Below are 25,043 nucleotides of genomic sequence, written 5' to 3' on the forward strand. Positions count from 1 at the left end.
TGACCTCCCGCCCCGCTCCGCCGAGCCCCCCCGCGGCCCTGCCCCTCCCTTTGTCAAGCACCGAGGGTCTCCCCGACACCCCCCTCCCCGCCGCCTCTCCCTCTGTCAGCCGCCGAACTGCCCCCCGGGACCCCTCGGCCCGGCACCGGGCATCCCCCGGGAGCGGGGGCCCTGTGAGGGCACCGGCCTTCTCAGAACGGGGCTGTGGTGTCTCCCCGCTCCTCCCCTCCTTCTCGCCTCATCTTTCCACTCTCACCCCCCCGGCATCGGGCCGACTTTCAGCAGCGCGCCGGGAGGCAGCATCGACCCTTGGGTTCTGCCCCTGCGCCCCTTCCGAGGCATCGCACGGGGCTGCTAACCGGTTGTAGACCGTCCCGAGCTTGTCCCGGGTTCACCATCCGGTCCCCGCTGGTGTTGCTGAGGTTACCCGTTTCCCCACCAAGTTTTTGTGGGAAAGGGCCCCCCCCGGCCCTTCCCCTTTGCTAGCGAGCATGGAGTTTGCGGAGCTGATCAAGACCCCTCGAGCGGACAACGTCGTCCTGCACCGCCCTTTCTACCTGGCCGTGGAGGGGACTCTCTGTTTGACTGGCCATCATCTCATTTTTTCTTCACGGCGTCAAGATAACGCCGAGGAGCTCTGGCTGCTGCACTCCAACATTGATTCTATTGAAAAAAGGTACGCCTCCTAATTTCCCTGCCTACCCATTCCTTTCCGTTTGTGTCTCGTTACGGGTTGAAAAGTGGTTGTCAAGACTGGCCCATAGCTCAGCTGACTCAAATCCAAATCTGGAGAGGAGAAACAACAGCACAGGGCAGAATATTGGCACGGGCGGGTTGGTTCTCATTCTGTTTGGACATTGATATTTGTTGCATCTTCAGACTATTTTGTTGTCATATACCAAGTTTGAATTTTTATGTTTAAACACCTTTGTCAAGAGTATTCTGTTAATCGTTCGGTGGATTGCATCAGTAGCTCTTGAAACACTTTATAAAGGATGAATCTCTACCACCATTCAACGGAGATGGAAGCCGAGGCACTGATGATTTGCCTTGGTTCGTGCAGCAAAACTGATGGCAGAAGTGGACTCCGGACTTTCACAGCTCCTGATCAGTCTCCTGCTGCTCGACAGCATCATCGCTTTACTCCTCTCCAACTGCTTATGGAAATCAATAACACTCTAAGAGCATATGCCTTGTGGGAACAGTGTGGTAAAGCTGACTTGTAGCTGCAGCGCTCCATTTTATTTTCTTGATCTTCCCCTTTTCTTACAGGGGCTTCAGAGATTAGGAGTACTATCACTTCTGTCTGCTTGAGGTGTAACGTTGCCTCATCATGCTTTCCTTGTTGAGTGGCAGTCCCATCTCACCTGGCTGTTGTCTTCTGCTTTGTAACTTTAGTCCTTTTCTCATTTTGCTCATAATACTTTTTTTTTTTGTTGTTGATTACAAAGTCAATCCCCAGTTTTTCTCACCTCTTAAGGAAAGCTGGAACAATAGATCTCCTTTCTGCCATCAAGACTCAGAAAAATCAAGCAGCAGCCATAAAAAATATCAGGTTGCCTCAGAGCCTGAGATTAGGTGAAATACTGGGCGTTAATTAAGTTTGTTCCTGCTTCTCTGAGCATTTCTGCATTGGTTTCAGGATGGAGAGTAACACAGTGGTGGAAACCTGAGGAAATTTTTCCTGTCTAGTACTGCTCAGTCATCAGGGCAGTTTGGCCTCATCCTCCTGCTTGTACTAAATCAGCTGTAGCTCTGTTTTGAAAATTATTATGGACAAGCTTTTCTTTCTTTTTTTTTTATGAGCTTAGTTTCAGTCTTAATGTAAGTTAATACCAAGTAAGCAAGGAACACTTGCAGTTATGACGAGGGAGTAGTGCGTTCCTAGCTAGTACATGATTTATAACAGAGCTTGCTACAGCTGCAGATATCAACAGCCCTTGTTGCCAGCCCTAAATTCTAGAAGGTCTTAAGAGTAAATGTCTTTCTTCGCTCCTGGGAGTAGCTTTGTGTGAATGTAACTGAAACTCTGCCGTATAAAAAGATAAAAGTATGTCCTTCTCGGTGCTGGAAAAAATGGAACAACAAAGCTCTTAAACTGATAAAGGTTGTAGAAGGGTCCAGTTTGGCACTACTTCAGGTTATTAGTGCACAACAACTGTGGCATTGTGTCAGGTTCCTAAAATCTCTTCTCTCACTTCCATGATAGGAGTGCTTTTTGTAGAAAACAGTGTTTTCCATAACTGCCAGATGGTCAACAAACTGCTACTTAAATTTTCTGTGGGTTTTTTAGCAACTTAATTATTACGTGTGTGGTTTGTGAAGAAGTGGAACAGTCTCTGGCCACCTCCTGTGCTGGTTTTGCTTAAAAAAAAAAAACCACCACAGCCCTGGTGATGTGCTGTAGCTGCACTGTTATTACCTTGTAGAGCTGTGAAACAGTGCTGCCAGGAGGGCAAATGAAGACTGGCTCTGCTGGAGTGGCAGAACTTTTCTGTCAAAATGCCTGTAGTTCTTCATTCATCACTACCCAAACTATAATTGGTTCTGTGTGTCAACCTCAGTCTGTACAGAAGAAATAATAACCTTTCATCTGTAATAATTCTAAAATAAATTGCAGGCACCCTTTGTAGCACAGGTGAAGCAACCCAAAGCAACAGGTCTCCTCTTGGAGTGTGTACAGCTCTGCCCTTGTGTGTACATGGTCTAATGGAGGGTTAGACCACGACGGGCTGAAACTTGGTCCTTCGGGTCTTTCCTGCTTCTGCTTCTTGCATCGCACTTGGCTGCTGCAAGTGCTGCTGTGGTGAATGAGGAGACTCAGCTGCTTTTCCTTAGTTCACTGCTTTGTGAACTAAAATCTCCAGCGTTCCTGTGAACACTAGTGAGTAGTTGTTGTAAGGAAAACTCAGTTTCTGTTCAGGCATCCTTTCAGGTACGTAAGGAAGACTGGAGAGGGCGTCTGTGAGCTGTGTTTGTCTTGTAGAGCTTTTTCTGGGTTGACTTGCATTGTAACCAGCTGTGATAAGACCTTAATTTCTCTGAGGTCTGCAGAGCAAATGGCTCCATGACACTGAAGGTATCGAAGCAGACTTTCTTATTAAAGACGTGTGAAGTGTAATGTAGCCAGACTGAAATATTATTTAAAAAAAATTCAAATGTTTTCAATAATCCTCAAATTGTCAGTGCATTACTTTAATGAAACTGGAAACTTCCTGCTGAAGCTTCTGGTACTGACAGAAAATACCTAAACACACCTTTTCTCTTTCATGTTTTAAAGAAAAGCTGGGAGGAAAATCTTTTCTTTATCTTGTAATACTTACTCTTCCACTCACTGCTGTATCACAAGGATAGATTTAAAAAAAAAAAAAAAAAAGTGGACCCCAACTTGCAAATAAAGAGATGGTTTTGTTTATTTTTTTTAAAGATGATACTGGAGATAAATTACTACTAATGGAATTGTGTTTTGTATGTATATGTTGTGGGAAGATACCTCATCACACCTTAAAGATCCTGTTCTTAAGAGACTCTTTATGTCTTGCTGCAGGTTTGTGGGCTCATTGGGTACCATCATTATAAAATGCAAAGATCTGCGAATTATTCAGCTGGATATACCTGGAATGGAGGAGTGTTTGAACATTGCTAGCTCTATTGAGGTAAGAATTCATAATGATAAATAACATCCGTGTTCTCAGATCTTGGTCTGACCTCAACCATAACAGCTTTTTTTCCAGTTAGGAAGGTTTTCACTGATGTTCTGGAAGGCTAGTGAAAGAATGGTGGAATTGTGGAATATTTTCTTTCAGTTGCTAAAATATTGTTTGTTGCTTGTAGGTGTTTTCCTTAAAAAAAACAAAAAAACAAAAAAAAAACCCACACCAAAAAGCCCCACCTAACCACTCTGTTCTTCTTGATCGAATATCATCTTGTAGCATTTGGGAAAATGAAGTTTAGCTTCATTATGCTGGAGCATGAGGAGACAAAACAAATCAGACTAGTTGCGTTTTGTGTGTCTCAACGTGAAGTGACTGCTTAAGTTTAAGCTCTGGCTTTAGTAATCGGCTAAATGCCATGTAGGATGTGTCCCGTTATACCTGTTCAGTGTGCACCTTTCTCATCCTTTGGTGTGCTGTTACATAGCGTAGCCTGTGGAAATGATACTCTGTGTACAAAGTTGCATTTAGATTGTCTGTTATAATCTGCTTTTGTTTGTGCTACTGGTTTTTATGTGTTAAACTACCCTGTGGGTAACTCAGTATTGCAAGTTTAATGGTTGTATGATTTTAGGTGGCTTAAATTTGCATCGCCAATATTAGTGACTTATTTGATGTGTGTCTTTTGGAATAAAATAGTAGTTTGAATGAATTAAGTAGCTGTTTATTTCTTTTGCCTGCACAGGCACTTTCCACCTTGGATTCTGTCACTCTCATGTATCCCTTCTTCTACCGACCCATGTTTGAAATCATTGAAGATGGCTGGCGCTCTTTTCTGCCTGACCAAGAGTTTGAGCTCCTTAGTTCAGTGGTAAGTTGGATATTAAGGATTTGCACAGGCATACTTGTGCCCAAAGTTTGTGAAGTATTTCACCAAGTAGTGTCTGGACTGGAAATTCTGGATGGTCACAAATAGCTGTCTGGTGCCTGGGTGAAAAAGTGAGTTCAAATATTGATTCTGTAAATACCAAGTATTTCTGTTTATGTGCTAAATTTTCCTGTTGAGCACTTGTATTTCACCTTGTACAAATGGAGTTTTGAGGCCTGCTTAAAAGTTACCTGGGAGGACATGAAGGGAGGAAATGTTTTTGTCCTTATTGTAAGAAGAAATTTAAGATTTGTGGTACGGAACTTTGCATCTGAAATGAAGTGGGATGAATCTTTGTCAACCCCTTTAGTGAAACGAGGCTGGTTTTTAAAAAATTGCTGAGGATTTCGTAGCTGTGTAGGAAGATGACAGTAGGTAAAGATGCCCAGTCTGAAACTCTTAGCTCTAGTTCATGCTGGGGAAATACAGGGAGGGTTTAGAGAGCAAGAAATTTCCAGTCCTGTTCTTCCAGGTGCTATGAGCACACGCTGATATTATTGTCTACCTGTAGGGTAGGAATTGTTCTTGTGGCGTTGCCTGTTCTATCTGTTATTCAAACTCCATTTTAGGATGCTGAATTTGATATAGTGGGAACTGGCGTGGTTGCAGGAGCCTACCTATTTTAATAGTGCCTTGGGTTAGCATCTGTGTTCCAAGGCTTTGTTTCACATTAAGTACGTGCACTTGCTGCATCATCGTAGGTTTCTGAGACCACATCCATTAGTACAGCATCAAACAACATTGATTTTTTTTTTTAATCTGCAAACCAGCTTGTCTGCAGCATTTATCACTTCCTGTTCATGACTAATAACTGAGTAATGTGATTAGCTTGACCAGATTCATATGATGAAGTCACTAGAAAATTAAAGGAGTTCAGAGATCTTTCTATTTTTGTCTCATAACTAGAGTGCTCTCACATGTCCTATCTTCAGCTGCTGTCAAAAGACATATAAGCTGACCTGTTATAATAACTAGCACCACAGTTTTGGTTTTAATTTCAGCTGGGGAAGTCAAACATGTGTTCTTCTATTTGGAGGCAAAGCAGCAGATGCTTTCCCAGCTCAGCAGAGGAAGCTTGGAGGCATTTCAGTGAAAATCAAAAGGCCAGAAGCTGAAGTATTATCTGGTGAGAAGGGAGGAATGTGAGAGGGGGACTGGAGGCAGCAGAAGGAAATCCTTTGGAGCTCAGTGAAACACTGCAGATGATTCTGCTTCCGTTTGCTTTTAGCTTTCTGTGTGTAGCTGTAACCTGTTTTTAGATTTCAGGGCTCAAATAACTTCTGATGCTTGTATTTACCAGCATGATACAGGTGCTAACGTGGATCTATTGATATGTTGCTCTATTTTTTTGTTTACCTTTTTCTGTCAGAGGTTTAAAAAATGCATTGATTGCTTATTTGTGAATTTCTTGGCTTTCTGAACATTTGCTCCTGGGGAGGCTTAAAAACCAAATTACTTTAGAGTGCTATGTTTCAAGGGCAATAATTCATTTCTTTAAAATACACATGTCTAACAGCTCTTGATTCATTCTTGGCTTTTAACCCAAAACTTCATATGTAACTCCTTTTTAATGAAATGGTGACAAAAGCCATGTTCAAATGACTTGCGTTTCCTGAATAACAGATAAATATACTGTTGACCAAATGTTTCTTGTTCTGTAATTAAACTGTCTTATGTGACAGGCTAGAACAAGTAAATGGCTGATTTAATTTTTTTTCTCCCGTAAGTCAAATGAGTAGAATTCAGAAGGTTACCTCCCTCTCCATTTAATCATCCATCTGGATCTGTTATGCCCTACCTTCCTCAATACGGCAACAACTTGTCAAAAACTGCATTTCAGCCACACTGCAGCTCTAGTAATATATTAATTCCACATTTTTCTGCTACTGGAGAGTTGTTTTAAATCTCTGACACATTCTATAATGGCTAAGTAAAACTATAAGGATTAGGATTTAAAAAAAAATGTTAGCTAATACATGGAAAATGTAGATAAAATGTCGTTATACCGTATAATCATAATTTATTGGTTTATCTTGGCATATGTTGTGCCGGATATGTTTGTTCTCCCAACACACATACCCGCTGTGTGATTTCACTGCTTTGCATTGATGTGACAAAGTGTCATCCAGCACTGCCCCTAGAATTTGTCACTTAAGCACTTTGCCCCTGCAGCTCAGTTCCAGGATCAGGGAGGCTGCTGGACTATCACAACATCCTTGCATTTAGTCTGTGAACGTGTTAAGGGAAGAACTGTTCAGGCAAGTGCCTTCATTTATCTAAAGAGATTGAGGAATTACTAATTACAGTGGGCTGTCATTTGCTGATGGCTGTTGGGGTGTGTGCTACCTGTTTATTTTCTTGGGAAAAACTTTACAGCACAGGTCAGCGGGGCTTTTGTCAAGTGTCTTCCCATGAACTGCTGTTGTGATAAATTCAACGTACCAGAGTAGTTCAGCTGGGAATATAAAGAAATCAGCTCAATGTTTCACTAAATGTCACAGCAAAAACTCCACAGCGCCTTCAGGCTCCAAATTATTGTACTGCAAGGTGAGACTTTGAAGGTACTGTAGGCAAACATATGAATGGAGTAAAAGATGCACGGGATAATTAATGTTTACTCATCCAGCTTTTGGCTGTGTGTTGTGTTTTTACTCGAAACACTGGGTACTACATGAGATCTGCATTGATTATAGGTGTGTCAGGTGAAATATGTGTAAAAATTCATATTTTTCACTGTGCTGCTGCTTAACAGTGAGTGGCTGAATGGAATTAGAGGTGTCTCAGATTTTGTCTGAGTAGTCAAAGAAGAGATAATAGGTTTCTCTTCTGCCAGATTCTACAGCTGCAGGGTACTGTAAACTGTAACTCTGGAAAGTCAGTTTCATCTTCAAGTTAAATGTAGAGGCCCTGAGAAGTTTGTGCACTGACAGTATAATGAATGTGAAGGTATTTCATTGCCACAAAATTTCATTGCCACTTTCTTCATTCTCTTTTTTCTTTTTTTTTTTCCCTTCCATTTTGTTGTAGGAAATTACTCAGGATTCTAGTTGCTTTATCTTCTGTACTGGAGTTTCTTAAAAACTTAAGTTTTCTGCTTTTGGGCTCAGTTCACAATGGTGCAGATAGCCCATATTTTGCTTTTATCAGACAAGCATCAATTTTTGCTTGCATCTGTTGTTCTGCTTCTTGTCCACGCACAATCTGTTACTAACAGGGTTTGTTGCCTTCTGCCTGTTCTTTGGGAATGGCCTCTGTCATTGCTACTTTGCAAGATCCTTCGAGGTCCCTGCTGGCTTCTTGACTTTTCTTTTAAGGCTTGTTAGTAGAGCTCAAATTGTTTCACACTGTTTTGTGAAAAACAACATCTCTTAGCAATTAAAAGCCTTGGGAGGAAGGATAACTTGTTTTAGCCTTTCAGTAATATTTGAGTATCAATATCTCTAACAAGTACTAGGACAAGAAAAGTAGAAATGTAAGTTAATCCTGCACTGTGTTTAAGAAAATACTTCTGACTACTTTTTTTTTTCCTTTGGAGTCTTCTTTCTGTTCAGCTCCCAATCCTTTGCTGCTTCTGGCCTTAACTGGAATTAACTGTTCATTCCTTAAACTATGGATCTCTTGCTGGAAGAAGTAAATCTTAACTTTGTACTTTCTATGAGTTTCATGCAGCATACTGCATGAAATAGATGATGTCTGAAGATGAGCTCCACGTCTTCTCCCTCACTGCAATCCTTACAGCTTCCTGTATCTGCATCTACTGCTGCACATAGTTGAATTGCTGTTACCTCGCTCTTCCAGTTAGTAATGGCAATTTTTTTTTTCCACGTTGCAAACGTGCCTCAAGCAAAAGAAGAGACTTGCACTGTTGGGTTTTACCATCATCTGATTGATGCTGGAGTATATTTTAGCAGTCTGAAGCTGGCATTGCAGAGGTTAACTGGATCTCTGTAGAAGCTATGCTACAGAAGACAAATGGTGCTAATTGCTGCCTATCTCTTCCTCCTTCCCATGTGACAGTAAATTATAACTGGATGACACAACAGTATCGTCTGTCTCATGTTATAAATGGTGAGGAGAGGAGGCTATGGGCAGAGTTAAATTACCTAAGTGGGAGATAAATCGGGTCAATACTCTTCCATTTCTTTTCATACTAGTGATATCAGTGACAACCAGTCTCAAAAAGCATACCACAGAGTTGTGACTTTGCCTTCCCTCCATCCTATGTGGCAGTAAGGTATTTATCCATGTTTTTTTATTGTAAACACATTGCACGCCATCATATGAAATCTGCTATAATTTGATATAGACACCCCAAAAAGCTATAAAAATATCATTGTTGGTGCATTAAAAACATGAGCTGTGACCAGCTGTCCTCCCTTACGTGATCCAGAACTTTTCATCTCTGCCTATGATGTGATTGCCAGAGGCTCTGTAACTGTGTCTGGGAGAACCTCTGCTTTTTATAAAATTTAGATATTCAGAGAAGCTGTTTTGAGGCTAATGAATAATGAAATAAGCTTGCAACAGGGACAGTGCAAAACTCTCCAGACAGGCTGCTGAATGCTGGTAGCAATTGCTGTTTCTGATAATGCACACAGCGTGTACTTTTCCAAGCATCTTTTTCTTAGGCTGCCACCAAAAGGGATAATTTTGCTGTCTCTTATACCACATATCCCGTGCCTTGGATCTACTGATGATGAATAGTGTTGTGAATCAGTTCAGCTTGCTCATCTGATGGAAAGACTTCACTGCAAGAGAACCTTTCTAAATCAATCCTAGCTTTCCATCAGACCAGTGAGTCATTTTTATAACCAGATACCAGTCAGGAGGTGTAAGGCAAGGGGTAGTAAGCCTCTGGAAGAACGAGGAAAAGAGACCTACTTCTGCTCAGAGCTGTGTAATTAATGCATGCTAAACCAACTTTCCTGAATTGATGTGGAGTTTTTTTGTATTTTGTTCCTGCATAATTTAACTGTCATGCTCTTCTCTTACTTTCTGGGATACCTGCTTTATCCCTTTTATATACCTTTATTCCTTTTTTATACCTTTTTGTCTAGCTGAAACTTTGAACACAAATGAGCAGAGTTTATAGCATCTATATGAGGTCTCTACCTGCTACAGTGGCATGCAACTGGTTCCCAGTTTATACTGAAAACACCTCAGCTGAGGAGTTCCTTCAGGTCTTGTTTGCTTTCTTACCCCTGTGTCATGTCAGTGCATAGGAATTAAATAAATAAAAAAAAAAAGATACCTTGAAAGCAGCTGCCTGTTCCTCTTCAAAATGTTTTTGTATTTCAACTTCTTCGTGTCTGGAGCTTTCACAGGTAAATTTGACTGCTATTCTGATACTTTTAAGAATTTAATGCTGCTGTTAAAAGACTCTACAACATGTTTTAATTTTGGGTTATTTTCCCCACCAAGGCTTCTGCCAGCAGGTTTTGTTGGCTGTGAGGAATACAGAGTAAGGATGCCCTGACTGAAGATGGAGCCCAACCAAGCCACCATCCTGCTATCAAGAACCATGAGCTCAGTTCCCTGCCAAACTTTAGGCAAAGTTCTGCTATGTGCCCTGGGGGGAAATATATGTCTCATGGCCATTTCATGTACCTGTATGGTGTCCTTAAGGCAGCAGGCAGTGGTGTGGTACCAGCTCCGAAGCAGCAAGCCCTCCATGAAGGCTGGGCTTGTCTGAGGCTGCAGTTAAGACAGTGTCAGCTCTTCCAGCCTGGACTTCAGTAAGTGAGGAGTCCTCGTCAGTGAGGCCACTCGTTGACCTTTGGTTTTGACTAAGGTGGAGCCAAGTCCTGTGTCTGGCCCTGGATATCGGGTAGCCTGAGTGCTTGTGCCAAGTGCCTGCGAGGGTGCAGGGTGCCAATATTCAGCACTTTACACAAGCATTTGGCTGTTGGAAGCTGAAAAATTATATAAGAGGAGTTCATGATGAGACCTTTGTGCTTAGATGCTGTGCTGGTTCCAGGAGGTGCTTTTGAAGCTGTAGTGATTTATGTAGAGCAAAGCCCATAAAAAAACCAACACCAAAAAAAACCAAAACCACAAACACCTCCCCCGCCCCCCCCTGCCAAAAAAAAACAACAAAAAAAAAAACAAAAAACCCACCACACAAAACAAAAAATAACCAAACCCCAAACAAACAACCTGGAAATGTTAAATTGCTATTTTAACCCGAAAGCAGCTTCATTGCCTGGAGTTGGTGGACACTCTTGACTTTCTTGGCCACCTTTGTCTTGTGGATGGTGTTACTAACTCTGCTCTCAGCCCAGAGAGAGGTTTAAGCCCGTTGCCTGCATCGAAATAAACATTTTTTCCTCTAAATCCGCTGATGTAGGAATACTTTTCTGTTCTGGGATCTCCCTGAGAGACATAGCCTGCTTTTACTTCCCGTGGGATTGAAGTGATCTGCAAGTGCAGTAAGCTCTGTTGTAGTGTGTGCTGCAGACACGCTGTCTGCTCTGTCTGTGAAATAATTACAAGCCACAGTTGCCCCGTTTCTGACCACGTAGGCTTATTTTGTGCTGTTTGAGGATGTGGATGAACCAGATGAAGAACCGTTGTTCAACAAGTCCTGCACCTCAAGAACCAGGCTCACCTGATGAAGCTCATAAGCAACAGAAGAAATTATCTGCACGCTGGGTAATGAGCTCTGGGAGCTGCTGCAACAAGATACTATGACTGCAGGCAGCATCGAGAGGTGTGAGGGGAGAAAAATAATCAGTCAACAGACCTATAAATAGATAATAACTAGGCAGGGATATATCTTCTAATAACTAATGCAACATCTGAGAGGTAGGGGATGAGGAGTGCGCTGCAGAGAGCGGCCAGGGTTGTTTATTCTTGAATGGCATCTCTTTTTGCTATGTTTTTGTTAGAGACAAGTTACAATGCTGCATTTGATCTGATTAGTTTCATTATGCTGTTCCAGGGGAATCTGGATTCCTGGATGAACAAAAGTGATTATGCCAATAGTGACAGCTGAGCTTTCATCTGTGGTGCAGGTGGAATAGATCACCAGTATTATTTCTGTGTGTGTTTTATCCTGAATAGGGAAGTGCCTCTTCCCTGGTATGTTATGTTGTAACAGTAATAATCTGTTTTGTGATCCAAAGCCTATACGTTCTGATCTTTTTTCAGACAGATGAATGGCGTCTAAGCTGCATCAATAAGGAATTCTCTGTCTGTCCCTCCTACCCTCCAGTTGTCATTGTCCCCAAATCCATCGATGATGAAGCGCTTCGGAAAGTTGCCATGTTTCGCCATGGCAGTCGCTTCCCAGTCCTCAGCTATTATCATAAGAAGAATGGGATGGTAAGTTGCATTTGAATAGTGGGTGTACCCGAAGGAAGCGTGTGAATCTGTTTCTTTAATGAAAAAACTTGTGCTCTAGACTTAATACAGTTCATGAGCCGTTCGCTTGTTTTATTTTCCGAATTTACTAAACGTATGCAGTGAAACTGGTTTCGGGTGATGGAATGCATAATCTCCATCCTAGAAACAGCTATTAATCCACTTGTTTGGGAGTGTATGTGGCATGAGCTTGCTCACAGCAAGCTTTATTTGCCAAGGAGCTTCATGCTGAAAGGATAGCAGGAACCACATTGTCCTGTCTCTGGGTGGTGGGCTGTCTCCTTCGTAATAGTCACAATGACAGCAAGTGTGCCCAGAGCCAGCACTGCTTCTGCTGTGTAACTGTCGAAGGAGCGATCAGAACAATCTGTTCTCTGAGCCAGTCAGTGTAACACGTTGTGAGAGCACCAAATTCTTGGTGTTGCCCAGACTTTACCACCTTTTGACGAGCCAAAATCTAATTGAGGGACTGATACGCTATGATTAAGTAATGTACTTTAGGAAATTGCTGAGTAATTCTTTGTAGCTTTTGCTGATGTGACCGGTTCTGAGGATGTTGGGATGTCTAACCTTCAGCTTGTAAACTCCATCCAGGCTTCTGAGTCGAATGCTCTGTGTTCTCACCGCCCATTGCCAAGATTTGTAAACCCTGAATTAGAGTTCATCTAGTCTGACTTAGTAGTACCTTTGGGGTTTTTTTTGCTTTCCTTTAAAATCAGCCATCCATCACAGTTGTGCTTTCTGCTTTTTCTCAGCTTGACTGAAAACTGTTGAAGGAAGATTTGTTCAATTATCTCTCCTCATTGTGCGTGTTTCAAGTGTGAGGAATAAAACAGCATTTAGTTCGCAGTGCTTGAACTTGTGACATGTCACGTTGCTCTTCTGACTCTCAGTTCTCGAGCATAGTTGGGGTTGCTAACTGGCTGCCCTCACATTTTAGTTATCATTTGAGCTGCTGGGATGCTTTTTGAATTGAAAGGCATTTGCTATAGAGAAATCTCAGCTCATAAATCTGTGGTTCTAGGTTTATTAGTCTAGCCACTGGGTAAAACTGTACCTAGGAGGCATCTTTAACAGATGAATGACTCGACTGTCTTTAAAAACAGAGTTGGAAAGAGACTTAAAGATGACAGTCCTGAAAATGTTGGTTTATAAAGGAGCCATCAGCAGGAAGCCAGTTCAATGGCTCACAGAGATGGTACTACAGGAATACTTAAAGGGATAAAGCCTCTGAGAAGACATCTGTAACTTAGAAAGTGGCCTGCCAAATGATCACTCAATTCAAGGATTTCTAGTTTGCCTTTTAAATAAATTACATCCCTGCAAGCAATTGCACTTAAAAGAACTGAAGGATTGGGGCAAGGGAGAACAGCAACTGTAGGAAGAACTAGAGATTTTTCTGTGCACATCAGGGCATTTACTTGTCTGTGTCCAGGCGTGGTGGATCAAACTTGCAGCAGGTGGAGGTAGGAAATGCAGCGGGGTGAGAGCTGCACCTACTGCTGTAACTCCACAGAGAAGAGCTGGAGATCCAGGAGGGCCCCACTTGAATTTTACCCCTGAACTGATGGCAGAAGCTTTTTTTTAAGGTTGAGCTATCTCATTCCTGTAAGCATTCTTACAGTGACCTGAGTTTTTTATGGAAAATAGGAATATTCTCTGTGAATTTCAGCAGCTGTAGGGAGCCATTCTCCATACCTGGTGTTGAGACCCAGTGACCTAAGGCATCAGTTTGCAGTCTGCATTTCCAAGCCCCTAAGAAATCCTCCAGTGGAGGGGTGTCCTTCGCATAATGAGTTTAAACCTCCAGTTCTGGTATTGTAGCTCAAGAGATTGATGACTTTCAATCTTAAGTCTCTACGTTTCCAGTGCCTAATTCATGCTTATTTGTCCCCGCAGGTCATGATGCGAAGTAGCCAACCTCTTACAGGTACTAATGGAAGACGGTGTAAAGAAGATGAGAAGCTTATTAACGCCACACTACGGCCTGGCAAGCGTGGCTACATCATTGATACGAGGTCCCTGAATGTTGCCCAGCAGGCCAGGGCCAAAGGAGGAGGCTTTGAACAAGAAGCACACTATCCCCAGTGGAGGAGGATTCACAAATGCATTGAGAGGTGGGTGAAATCACCCAGGCTCTCCTCTGTGCTTGGCTTTGTAGGGTTGCACTGGCAGAGCCATGCTAGCTTCATAAAATATTTGCTTCTGTAAGAAATGGCTGTGCACCCTAGTCAACAGGGTCACATTCCTTTTTTTTTTTGGTGAAATCACGGTATGTGAATGATAAAGGTATTTAGCTTTGGAAAGCTCTGTTCCCTTGTTCTGAACAATCTGCTGCAGGTGTCAGAAAACAGGCATCTTTTCCCTGTGCCATCTCTTTCTCTGAGCATCTGTAGCTGCTCTCCAGCCTTCCTGTGTTCCCCTTTACAATGGTGCACAGGAATGAGAAAGTCCCTTGCCAGAAAATTCTGCAGCTGGGGATCTGTTTTGTGGCAGTCACGCTTCTCTTGTGCAGTACTGTTCTCTTGACATCTAGTATTGTTTGGTCATTTGAAAACAAATTACTGAATTAAATAGACTTTTAGCCTGACTTTGTTTAATTGCTCTTAAGCCTTAGTTTTGGGGAATCCTTCTACAAGGGCATGCAGTAATGTTACTGGAACTATTGGAAATCAGCTAATCTGGAGCACCTCCCCTGTGAGGACAGGCTGAGAGAGTTGGGGGGTTCAGCTGGAGAAGAGAAGGCTCCAGGGAGACCTGAGAGCAGCCTCCCAGGTCTGAAGGGGCTGCAGGAAAGGGGGGAGGGACTCTAAGGAGGGTAGGGATAGGACAAGGGTAATGGCTTTAAACTGAAAGAAGGGAGATTTAGATTAGATGTAAGGCAGAAATTCTTCCCTGTGAGGGGGGTGAGGCCCTGGCACAGGTTGCCCAGAGAAGCTGTGGCTGCCCCCTCCCTGGGAGGGTTCAAGGCCAGGTTGGACGGGGCTTTGGGCAACCTGGGCTGGTGGAAGGTGGCCCTGCCCGAGGCAGGGGGGTGGGACTGGGTGATCTTTAAGGTTCCTTCCAATCCAAACGATTCTGTGATGCTTTTGAGATCAGTATATTTCTGTAAGCATGTTGTCCTGTTTGCTATATTACTACTTAGGTTTTCAATAATATTTTGCTTTTCCCAAAGGTTTAATATTCTGCAGGAAAGCCTCATCAAACTTGTGGAAGCTTGTAATGACCAGTCACACAACATGGACCGCTGGCTCAGTAAACTGGAAGCTTCCAACTGGCTGACCCACATCAAGGAAATACTGACTGCAGCTTGTCTAGCTGCTCAGTGTATTGATAGGTAAACCTTTTTCAGAAAACCAGAGTTTTTCCTTCTATCTTTATAAATTGCTTGTTGAATACCTCTATTTAGTAAGTGGCTATGGTGAACTGGCTTGCTTGCACCCATGCAGGATACTGCTTCATCATCATTAAGTAGTGTTCCTCCAGTAAATCATGCTTGCATTTTTAGAAGTACAAGCCTGAGGGAGGAAATCTTAACTAACAGCAGGCATTAGATCATCCTGTTAAGGTATATTCCTATGTCTGATGCAACCAGTCTAATTTAGTTAGTTTATTGAAAGTTTAGATTAGAGCATGACCATCTGAAATACTTTTTGGTAGCTTAGTAAAGTGAGAACACAAAGGGGTTTTTTTAAAAGTCTTTTTTTTTTTTTAGCTGAAACTTTCCAACACCGTACCTTACTTCCAGAGATTAAAACAGTGGCATTTCCTTTTTTTTTCCCTAGGAATTGGTCCAGTGCTTTTTCCTCTTGAAATCTTGATCTTCATTGTCCTGTCTAAGCAATCCTGTTCATCCCTTATGCGTGCTTGTGACCTCTTTTAACCTGACATTTCTTTAATAAATGCTGCTGACTTGCCTAATTTGTCTTCAGACCTCAGACTGGAGAGCGAAAGCTAGCTGTCAGGTGCCAGGGTTTGTCAGACCAAATGCAGGGGTCTAAATGTGATTTCTTTATGGCTCTGAGAGGGGAAAGCCCTTCTCAAAACTTAGGGAAAACCTAGCTTTTTCATACCACCTAAGGAATGTGTTATGCTGATACACAAGTAGGCTGAAATGCAGTCTCACTGATAAATCAGCATTACTGCATTAAAATATGAGTTGCTGTCCTTTTTAAAAGCACTGATGGTGCCTGTTTAGTTATTGGCTGTGCCAGAGAAGGAGTGCTCTTGATCAATTGTTTTATCTCTAATTCTTTCCCTCATGTGTATAACGAGAAAGATCAGTGATGAAATTCTTCTGGCTTGTTGGGACAGTGGACAGTTTCATCATTTTTAACCTCTACTTTGCTTTTTCTGTTTACTTGGAGCTGTGGCAGGCCAGCTCAGCATTGGTGCCTGGCCCACCTCATCCAGAGCCTGGACATCGTAGCTGAGCTCGTGAGGATGGTTCAGTTATTGGCTGTGGGGAGGGAATGGCTGGGACAGATCTTGCAGCATCTTAAAGGTCTGGAGCCTGAAAGACAAAAGGTGAAAATGTGTTATCCTGGCGTGTCCCGCTTTGAGGAGTGCATAGGCTTGCAGTTGGCTGATCATGTTTGGCTGTTAAGCAGCCTCTTTATCTGCTGCTCCTGGGGGAGGAAGAGAAAAGGTGTCTGAAGATTATCTACACCATAAAGGCACTGGGTTTGTTTTAGACGTAGGAATATAGACAAAGATGTTGCAGTGCTTAAGGTGTAGGGTTTTATGCTTCTCACTTCAAAAAGCAAGTAATGTGTGCAGTGTTACTTCTAGATTGATCTTTCTTACCCATGCTTTGCTCTTTACCTCGGATCTCTGCACAGAAACAAATACAACCTGCAGTTCATTTCCTTTCTAGGTGTAAGGATGTTGGGAGCAGTGAGACATTGGATCAAGGTTTGGGAAGAGTAAGGGGAGTGAATGCCATTTAATACCATCCAGACCTTCCTTCAGGAGCATATGGATGAGATTTTGATATTGTAGCCAAATACAATAGGATGGAGGAGAGAGGAGGGAATCAGCTGTTCTGATTCCCCATTGGATTGTGGGGAGTGACAGCACATGGGCCCCAGCAAGGTGCAAAACCTTCCTGCTCCAAACTCTCCAAGCTCCCTCTGCTCCTCACATTGTTCTTGCTGAATCACTTGTGCTGGCTGGTGAGTGAGGAGTCTTTGTGCTTGGCTTTTTGACAGGTTCCCTTGCTCAGCACACTGCTGCCTTTCTGGAGGCCAAGCTCTGCCTTTTATTTCTTTCTTTCTCCTGAACTGGCTTTTGGGTTAACTTTTCTTTCAGTAAACCCCAGTTGAGGCCCAAATGCAATTAAGCCCAGGTTTCAGGAAGATTCTCAGAGTATTGCTTTGCAGAGCATCTGAGGGGATGGTACATCTTCACTGCAGTGCCGATGGGAAGATTTCAGAGTGCTTAGCAATAAATGATAACAAGCAAATTTTGAGATGGGTTTCCGTGCTGTAACTAAAAGAGGTACCAGTTCAAAATAGCGAGAACCACAAAAGAGGTCTCACTGTGCATGTTCTGTCAATGTGGCTAAGGGTCTGGATTTCCAGAATGCTTAGCCAGAAACTAAGCCTTGCATGATGCAGAGCTCTGGTTAGTGTTGGTGAGGATCCACGTGGAGAAGGTGGTATTGCTTCTGCGTTGGGTGGGGAGAGAAGAAGGGGTAAAGAGCCAGTGAAACCTCAGCGTTGTCAGGGTAGTGACACTGGTAATGTAATGGCACCTTCTGCATGCGTCCTTGGGATGGCTTCTACTCATTCATACTCTTATGCTTTTCCACCTTTTTTTTTTTTTTTTTTCCCAGGGAAGGTGCATCAGTGTTAGTTCATGGGACTGAAGGAACTGATTCGACGCTCCAGGTAACTTCTCTGGCACAGATTATCTTGGACCCGAGGTGCAGGACCATACGTGGCTTTGAATCTCTTGTTGTGAGGGAGTGGCTGCAGGTAAGAAATGCCTATGGACCAAACAGCAATCTGTTCCAGTGACAGCTGTATTGAGAAACAGCAAACAGGTTGGGCCTTGTTTCAGCCCTGCTTAGTGTAAATGGCCTTAGTCTTATTAGCAGCATCGTTAACTGAGTCATTTGTACCTCTGGTACTGCATGGGGCCTCTGCCTCCCGTGGTTGTTGTTTTGATTTTGGGGAACTGCCTGTTTTGTGTGCTCAGGGTGAACATCTCTTTAGAGAACACCATTCAGACTAAACCACAAAACCTTAGTTCTACTCATTGTACTTTTGCAGCTAATACATATCCTCAGCATGGTCCTTCGGTGCACCTACACCAGTTAGTTCGTGGTAAAATTCTCTGATCAAATACAGGGCTGCCTGAAAAAGGCAGCAAGGTTGCTCATGGTTCCTAGCAGTTTGTTACTGGATGCTTGATGAAATCACTGTTGTAGAAAAGAGTAGTAATAGCATAGTTGCATAGGCAGAACTAATGCTAAAGTTGTTTTGCTACACGTACTACTCGCGTCCCAGTACTTTGTGTGTGATGCTTTCTCTGATTTTTATGTACAGGCTGGTCACCCTTTTCAGCAGCGCTGTGCCCAATCGGCTTATTCAAACAGCAAGCAGAAATGGGAAGCCCCAGTGTTTCTCCTCTTTTTGGACTGTGTGTGGCAAATCCTTCGTCAGTTCCCTTGCTCTTTTGAATTCAACGAACAGTTCCTTATTATGCTCTTTGAACATGCTTACGCCTCACAGTTTGGGACTTTCCTGGGAAACAATGAAAACGAAAGGTTGGTGAGGATGCTTGCTTTGAACCCTTTAAATACTGGACTGTATCTGATTAAAAAAAAATAAAAAAATGTTTCTTGGTTTGAAAAAGGGTGAGGGTGCTTGTCCAGTCTCCCTTAGCACGGGTGAACTTCTCTTGTTGCAGTTATAGTCTGATGCAACGTTAGGGAGCTTGTCCCTCTTGTAAGTGAGGCAGTGTGACTAAAGAATTTTGTGGCATGGTCAAGGAGTTGCGTTAGTCTTCTCGGGTAATACCTTAGACTGTCTTTTCTGTTTCCCTGTGTGGCCTTGAATAATCTCCACCCGTCACCCATTTATATAGTCTCTTACACAGAAAGTCTTTCCACAAAAGAATAAACAGCCAGAGTTCAGCGATGTGTATCATAGCTGTGGGAAGCAAACTTGTCTGTGCAGGCCTGGAGGAGAAGGTCAAGGCAATCAGAGGCTAAAGCTGGAAGGTCTGGTTCTTACCTTAACTGTCAGGGAGGAGCATGACTCTGTAGCCTGATGGTCCTGATGCCCCTAGGAAGGGAAGGCTTTGGGTCTTGCCATTAACTGCTGAAAGTGGAAACCGTGGAAGATGTTGTGTCAGAGGGATCTGCCTCACAGCTACATCTTGGCAAAAGCTTTACTTGTTTGGTGTCATGATTAGGTTTGAGGTGGTTTTGACCATGTAGTACAACTTCACCAAAAGGACCAAAAATCCCTCCAGCCTTAACCTGTGACTTGGAAGCAGTGTGATTGGCAGTTGGTTCTGAGCAATGTGCTGACCTCAGATGGATGCCTCTGCAGCTTTGAAAGGAAACAGGACTGTGTTTTGCTGGAGTCTGCTTTGTCAGGTAGTGATGGGCCTGTGCTGAGCTTAAAGGCCACAAGCTTGTAAAGTAGCTGAGCAGACTAGCACCTAGCTTCTGAATCCCAGCCTGGGTTAGATGCTGTGCTGCACCAGTGGGGCAGCTCTGGGCATGCCCTGAGTAGGGCTGCTGGAGTAGTAAACAGGGTGGAGCCCAGGAGGATGAGAACCTCCCGTGGCAGATGGCAGCTGCCAGAGAGGTTTGGATTCTGGTTTGGAACTTGGCAGTTCTGTTCTCTGGACTCCCGACTCCAGTAAGACCACATCTCATGGTCTTCTGCTTAACTGAAGACCACGGAATGAGGAGGAAAGAAAAAATTACACATAAGGAAAACAATTCAAAACTTCCTGTAAATCTGTCTGCCCTTAAAGTATTCTTTGCTTGGAAGAGACTCTTCTGCCTTCTGCAGGGCTGCTTAACTGAGCACCTACAAAACCAAGTTAGACTTGAAACCAGTAAGATGAAATTTGAAAGAACACTGACTTACATCTGAACATGTCACCATGTGAGCACAGGAAATGTTTGAAGTCTGGTGTTAAGCTTGTGCTGCCTGAATTATTCACAGGGACAGTAAATCTCCTGCCTGGGTGGAAGTTCCATTTGCTAGTGCATGCGGAATGAAGTTTGCCAGAATCTGAGGAATAGAGGCCCCTTTGTAACTCCTGGAGGTGGGTTTGACCCAGGAAAATGTTTCCTGCCACCAGAGGGACCTAATCAGAAGTGCCCATTGCACAATTCCAGCAATAATACTGCTTTAATGTACTCTGATCCTTCCTTGATGCAGACCTACCACACCTCCCAGCTCTGTCTTAACACAAGTTCAATCCCTTTAAAACCTGGTAGTCAAACACTCTGGGGAGGTGACTGATTCTTCATCTGGACAGAAGGCAGCTAACTTCCACCCAACCTATAAATGTTATTTCCCCATCGTTTCTTCAAAGCTAATTGTAATTGGCCAGGTGGAGTAAATTGCTTTAGTTTTACACACTGTGCCATGTTGGTGAGAGGTATTGAAGGGATTAACCTGCATTGTCTGGGCTAATAGCACATGGGAAAGCTTCTGGCATTCTAGTCTGCGGGGTTCTGATGAAATAAAATGAGTCTTTACAGCATAAAAGTGAAAGCTAACTACTTCTTACGGGTTTTCTAGGTCTAAGCTGAAGCTGCTGCAAAAGACTATGTCCCTTTGGTCCTGGGTGAACAGGTCTGAAGAGCTGAGCAAATTCCAGAATCCTCTTTTTGAGGCCAACAGCCTTGTCATCTGGCCCTCCGTTGCCCCACAGAGCCTGCAGCTCTGGGAAGGTAGGTCAGGCTTGTTTTTTCTGTTACAGGCAATTTTGTGGCTACTTGTAAAGCTTCTCAAGTGTTCAATCCTGTTGTCTCTGTTCCGTGCTTGGTCTGCCTCAGCTGATGGTGATCTCATTCCATTTGAAATCTGTTCCAAAATATTTTTGGCATGTACCATCCCCAGAGGCATAATGCTTTCTCCTTCTAAGGTTTGGTGACATGCTACTGTTTGCCAGGGAGCCTTCCTAGTACCATTAAACTTCTTAATTCAGTATTTCTGCAGTGATAATGCCTAAGATGTTCTGCAGGCCTAAGGTTTTTGTTCTATATCAACCAAGACTTCCCTTTCTCCATCGCTCACGATGTTGGCCAGGAGAATCTGTGTGCAGTAGGTTCCCTGCTGCAGAAACTTTCTCCATCCCATGTATGCCATCTTGTTAACAAGAGTTAAATTACACTGAAGCAAGCAGGCTGTCACGGCAGGGTGGAGACTGAATATGGATTCATCTGATCAAATATGAGGAAAAAAAGGAGTGAAACACCCTCGTTTTTTCTTTATTAACCCTATTTGGTAGAAAAGTGACCTCAGGGAGGGGGAGATCTGTATTTCTAAATGGTATTTGGGGGGGGAAAGGGAAAAAAAAAGTACAATATGCACATTACTTGAGAGCTGTTGGAATGTGAATAACATTTCCTCCTTGTAACATGAAACCCTTCTGACTTGTGCTGTTTCTGGGCTTCCAGGTGTCTTTCTCCGGTGGAACAGGCCTTCCAAGTTCCTAGATGAAGCCCATGAAGAAATGATCAGTATTATAAAATACAACAAGGAACTTCAGGCAAAGGTTAATGCATTGAGAAGGCAGCTAGCAGAGATGGAAACAGATGATAGGATGCAGGAGAACCTGTGAGCTGGCAGGGCTTTGCCTCAGGTCTTTCCTTTTGAGTCCCTTTTACGTTAAAGACTGAACATGGAAAGTGCATGTATTGCAGAGCCCTCAGTCCTCCCACTGCCGAAACCTTCACTTCACACTATGTACCTCTCTGCTTTTGGGAGGGATTTCTGTTTTGTTTACAGAAGACATACACAACTGGGCATAGTGTCCTCTCTTGGCAGCTTTTCTGTCTCAAAATTGTGTACAGTGTCAGCAGAAGCTGGAACTCTTACCTCCACCCAACTCTATGGATGACCAGGATGGGCCAAGAGACAGGATGTTTCAAATTTATTCTGGACTTTTCCTGGTTTTTGTTGAACTCTCTAAACACTCGGCAGGATTAAAAGACAAAGTTATGTGTAGATAGGTAAAGGCATTTTGTCTGAAAGCACTTTTTCTCTCCAAGAGCAAGTAGGACAGATTAGTTCTTTAGTTTCGTAGAAAAACTAGAAAATGGTATAATCCAACTACAGGTTCTACCAGTCTGTATGATACTCTCAGTAGCCTTCACATCTAACACTTGGGGTTTTTTGTGTTAAACATTGGCTTGGGAGCAGTACGTTGAATACCAAACCAGAACAAGAAATTTCAGTGCAATACAGAACTAAAGTAGGGATTCTGCTGCTAATGTTTAAGCCATGATCTTCAGGTGGAGTTGTCCCTCATGGACAGATATCTCCTAAGGAAAACAAACTTTTTTTTTGTTCTACCTGGAAATCAAAAAGGTTAAGTAGTTGGTGGAGGTGTTCACTTGCAAAGCAGTGGCTCAGAGCTGTCCTAACTAGGGCCAAGCTGCCTGCTTGAAAACTCAGACTGCACTGGCTGTTTTTGTAAAACTTGAACAAGTTCTCAGCATTGCTAGGGTGCAAGAACAGCACTTAATCTACAGCTCAACAAAACACTTTTTGTGCCACCTGGTGTGCTTTTTCCTCTCATGCTCTTACTATACATTTGATGAAACATCGAAAGCAGAAGTTGGGAGTTCAGGTGATCTGGCACATCGGGTGGCTGCTGCAGATTGAGGCCATCACACTACAAAAATGCTCATAGTTTAGATCGTTTGTAGCTGCTAAAACTGCTTAAATACTTTAGAGATAAATGTTTTTTCCAAGTAACTTTGTATTTTGTAGCTGATCTTTGTTTCTGTGACTGCAATCTTTTATAAAATCAGAAGTTTTGCTAGAGACTTTTTTTTGGTTCTCCTTTAAAAAGGCAGATAAGAGTGGATCTGAAATACTCCCCTAGGCATTTGTTCAGCTTGGTTCCACTGATAGCTGTACATGACTGAGGAGACTTGAATTAACAACAGTGCTTGTGGCTGGGATTATCTGAAAAGGCCCTTGCTGTTGGCCTGTTTCTGCTGAAATGAACGGAGGCTGTGTCGGGTCAGTGGTGATCTCTTTGGGAACTGCTGAGCTTCTGTGACACTTTATGCTGTTTTGCAGTGAAGCTGCCTTTATTTAAAAGCCACTTTGCATAAAGATAGATATATGTGAAAACGCAGCATCTTTAGCTGTCATAGAAGTAACTGGAGAATAATCTGCAAAACTCATGTAACCACTAAAAATATTCTAAGTTCTGTAACCAAGGAAGCGATATAAAATTACATCATAGTGATTAAGTGCTACCTTAATGCCTTCTGCTTCGGTCCTTATTTCCCTAATTATGTTCTTCTTGACTAACCTAAACTTAGTCCTAAAGTCATCTGGCTTAAAAAATAAAAAGATCCCTCTTAACACCATTGTTCACTTAAGGCAAAATAATAATTCCCCCTGCTTGTAATACCAATTTTGTTTAGAGATTGACAGGGTTTTTTTTGCTAAATCGAGTCTGCCACGGGGAACTTTTCTCAGGGTGGCTGGTGATGGGTGCTGTGTAACAGGGGAGGCACAGATTGCCTGTGCTTTCTCCCACCTCCAAACACTGGCTCCTGGAGCGACCTTCTGGGTATATTGCAAATGTAAGGCCTTGAAAATTATTGCTCACCCTTTAAAATGATGTCTGTGGGATCTGCACCTGCCTGGATGTTGTATCCCTATCCAATTTGGAATTTCTACTGTTCCTGTAATCTGAAATGCATTATCACTAGCCAGATGGGAAGGATTCAGAAGGCACTATTTTCCCCATAATAGACTATACATAAAACACACTTAAAGGTTATGTAATTTCCTAACATAGTAATTATATATTGAGCTAAATAATAGAGAAGCAAAGAGGGTTTTTTTTTTCTGATCTAATTGCCTGGCTGCTCTACTCTCGCATGCAAACTGCAGGCATCTGAGGAAATTGGGTAACCAGCTGTGACAGCTAACAAAAGGCAGAAAATTCTCTCTGAGCTGGCATTTCATCCTCGACTTGTATTTCAGGACCGAATCCACCCCTGAGTGCTGTGCGCTTGCCTTGGCTTAGTGGTGGTGTGGATCACAGCCCTCGTGTGAAAATGCTGGTGGTGTTCTGAGCAGCCACAGCAGCTCCTTCCCCCATTTCCTCTGCAAGCAGCAGGAGCTGGAGGTTTAAGTTAACCTGCAAATCATCACCTCCCTGAGACGTACAGTCCTGCAAGGTGTTGCAGGGGATGGAGTTGAGATGTGTGGACCCTTGCAGGTCCTCCTGGGAGAAGACAGTTCACTTGTGTCAGGCTACTTGTGTGTTCTCTTTTAACCTTTCCGTTCCCAGGCTGCAGTCTGGTGGCTACTGCCAGTACTCACCAGAGCACACCAGTTCTTTCCTTACCTGCATTTCCACCATATTTATTTACATATTTAATATTGATAACCAGCTTGCTTGCTCTTAGAAGGGATGTCTGCTGGACCCTGCCGTGCAAGTCGCCTGTGTCTCCCTGAGCTGTAAGCACTGTGGCAGTGCCCGGCTCTGGCTCTTCAGTCTGACGCTGCCTTACACTCTTGCTGACACCTTTGCTTCTGCTCTTTTGCACATAGATATTTGTGTAAGAAGCTGGACACTGAGGAGCCCCCTTACCCAAACTCTGGGCTCAGTCACTCTGCCATTTACCCAAAAAAAATAATAAATAAATAAAGGGAAAAGGAACTAACTTGCACAGTTTTCATAAGGGAATATGTACCTTCAATATTTTGATTGTATTGATCTAACTCTTGAATGTGGCGACCGGTTTAAGTGCACTATTGTCCATGTTGCATATGATATAACTTAAATTGCACTGTACAGCATATTGGCGTCTAATGTATGCTTTGCTAAAGCCTTGGAAAGTGCTATCGTGTACAGGTTCCTGTATGAGG

At 43.1% G+C, this 25,043-nt stretch overlaps 1 protein-coding gene across 1 annotated transcript; it reads left to right on the forward strand.

The window, feature by feature from the left end:
* Positions 1–9: 9 nt before the first annotated feature.
* MTMR9 (myotubularin related protein 9) lies at positions 10–24,799 on the forward strand. Its single transcript, XM_026845487.1, has 10 exons — positions 10–676; positions 3,548–3,656; positions 4,399–4,524; positions 11,731–11,904; positions 13,843–14,060; positions 15,119–15,280; positions 17,780–17,921; positions 18,495–18,715; positions 20,718–20,869; positions 21,599–24,799. Exons 1-10 carry the CDS (start codon positions 492–494, stop codon positions 21,760–21,762), a joined length of 1,653 nt encoding a protein of 550 aa, XP_026701288.1. The 5' UTR covers positions 10–491; the 3' UTR covers positions 21,763–24,799.
* The last annotated feature ends 244 nt before the right edge of the window (positions 24,800–25,043 follow it).

This window comes from Athene cunicularia (assembly GCF_003259725.1).
Source record: "Athene cunicularia isolate RWA chromosome 3 unlocalized genomic scaffold, athCun1 chr3_part1, whole genome shotgun sequence".
NCBI lineage: Eukaryota > Metazoa > Chordata > Aves > Strigiformes > Strigidae > Athene > Athene cunicularia.

Bases quoted from the DNA above. Each gene is read 5' to 3' on its own strand.
- MTMR9 (XM_026845487.1), top strand. From the start codon at position 492: ATGGAGTTTGCGGAGCTGATCAAGACCCCTCGAGCGGACAACGTCGTC. The intron at 3,657-4,398 runs GTAAGAATTCAT...TTGCCTGCACAG, and splicing joins ACATTGCTAGCTCTATTGAG to GCACTTTCCACCTTGGATTC. The intron at 20,870-21,598 runs GTAGGTCAGGCT...CTGGGCTTCCAG, and splicing joins GAGCCTGCAGCTCTGGGAAG to GTGTCTTTCTCCGGTGGAAC.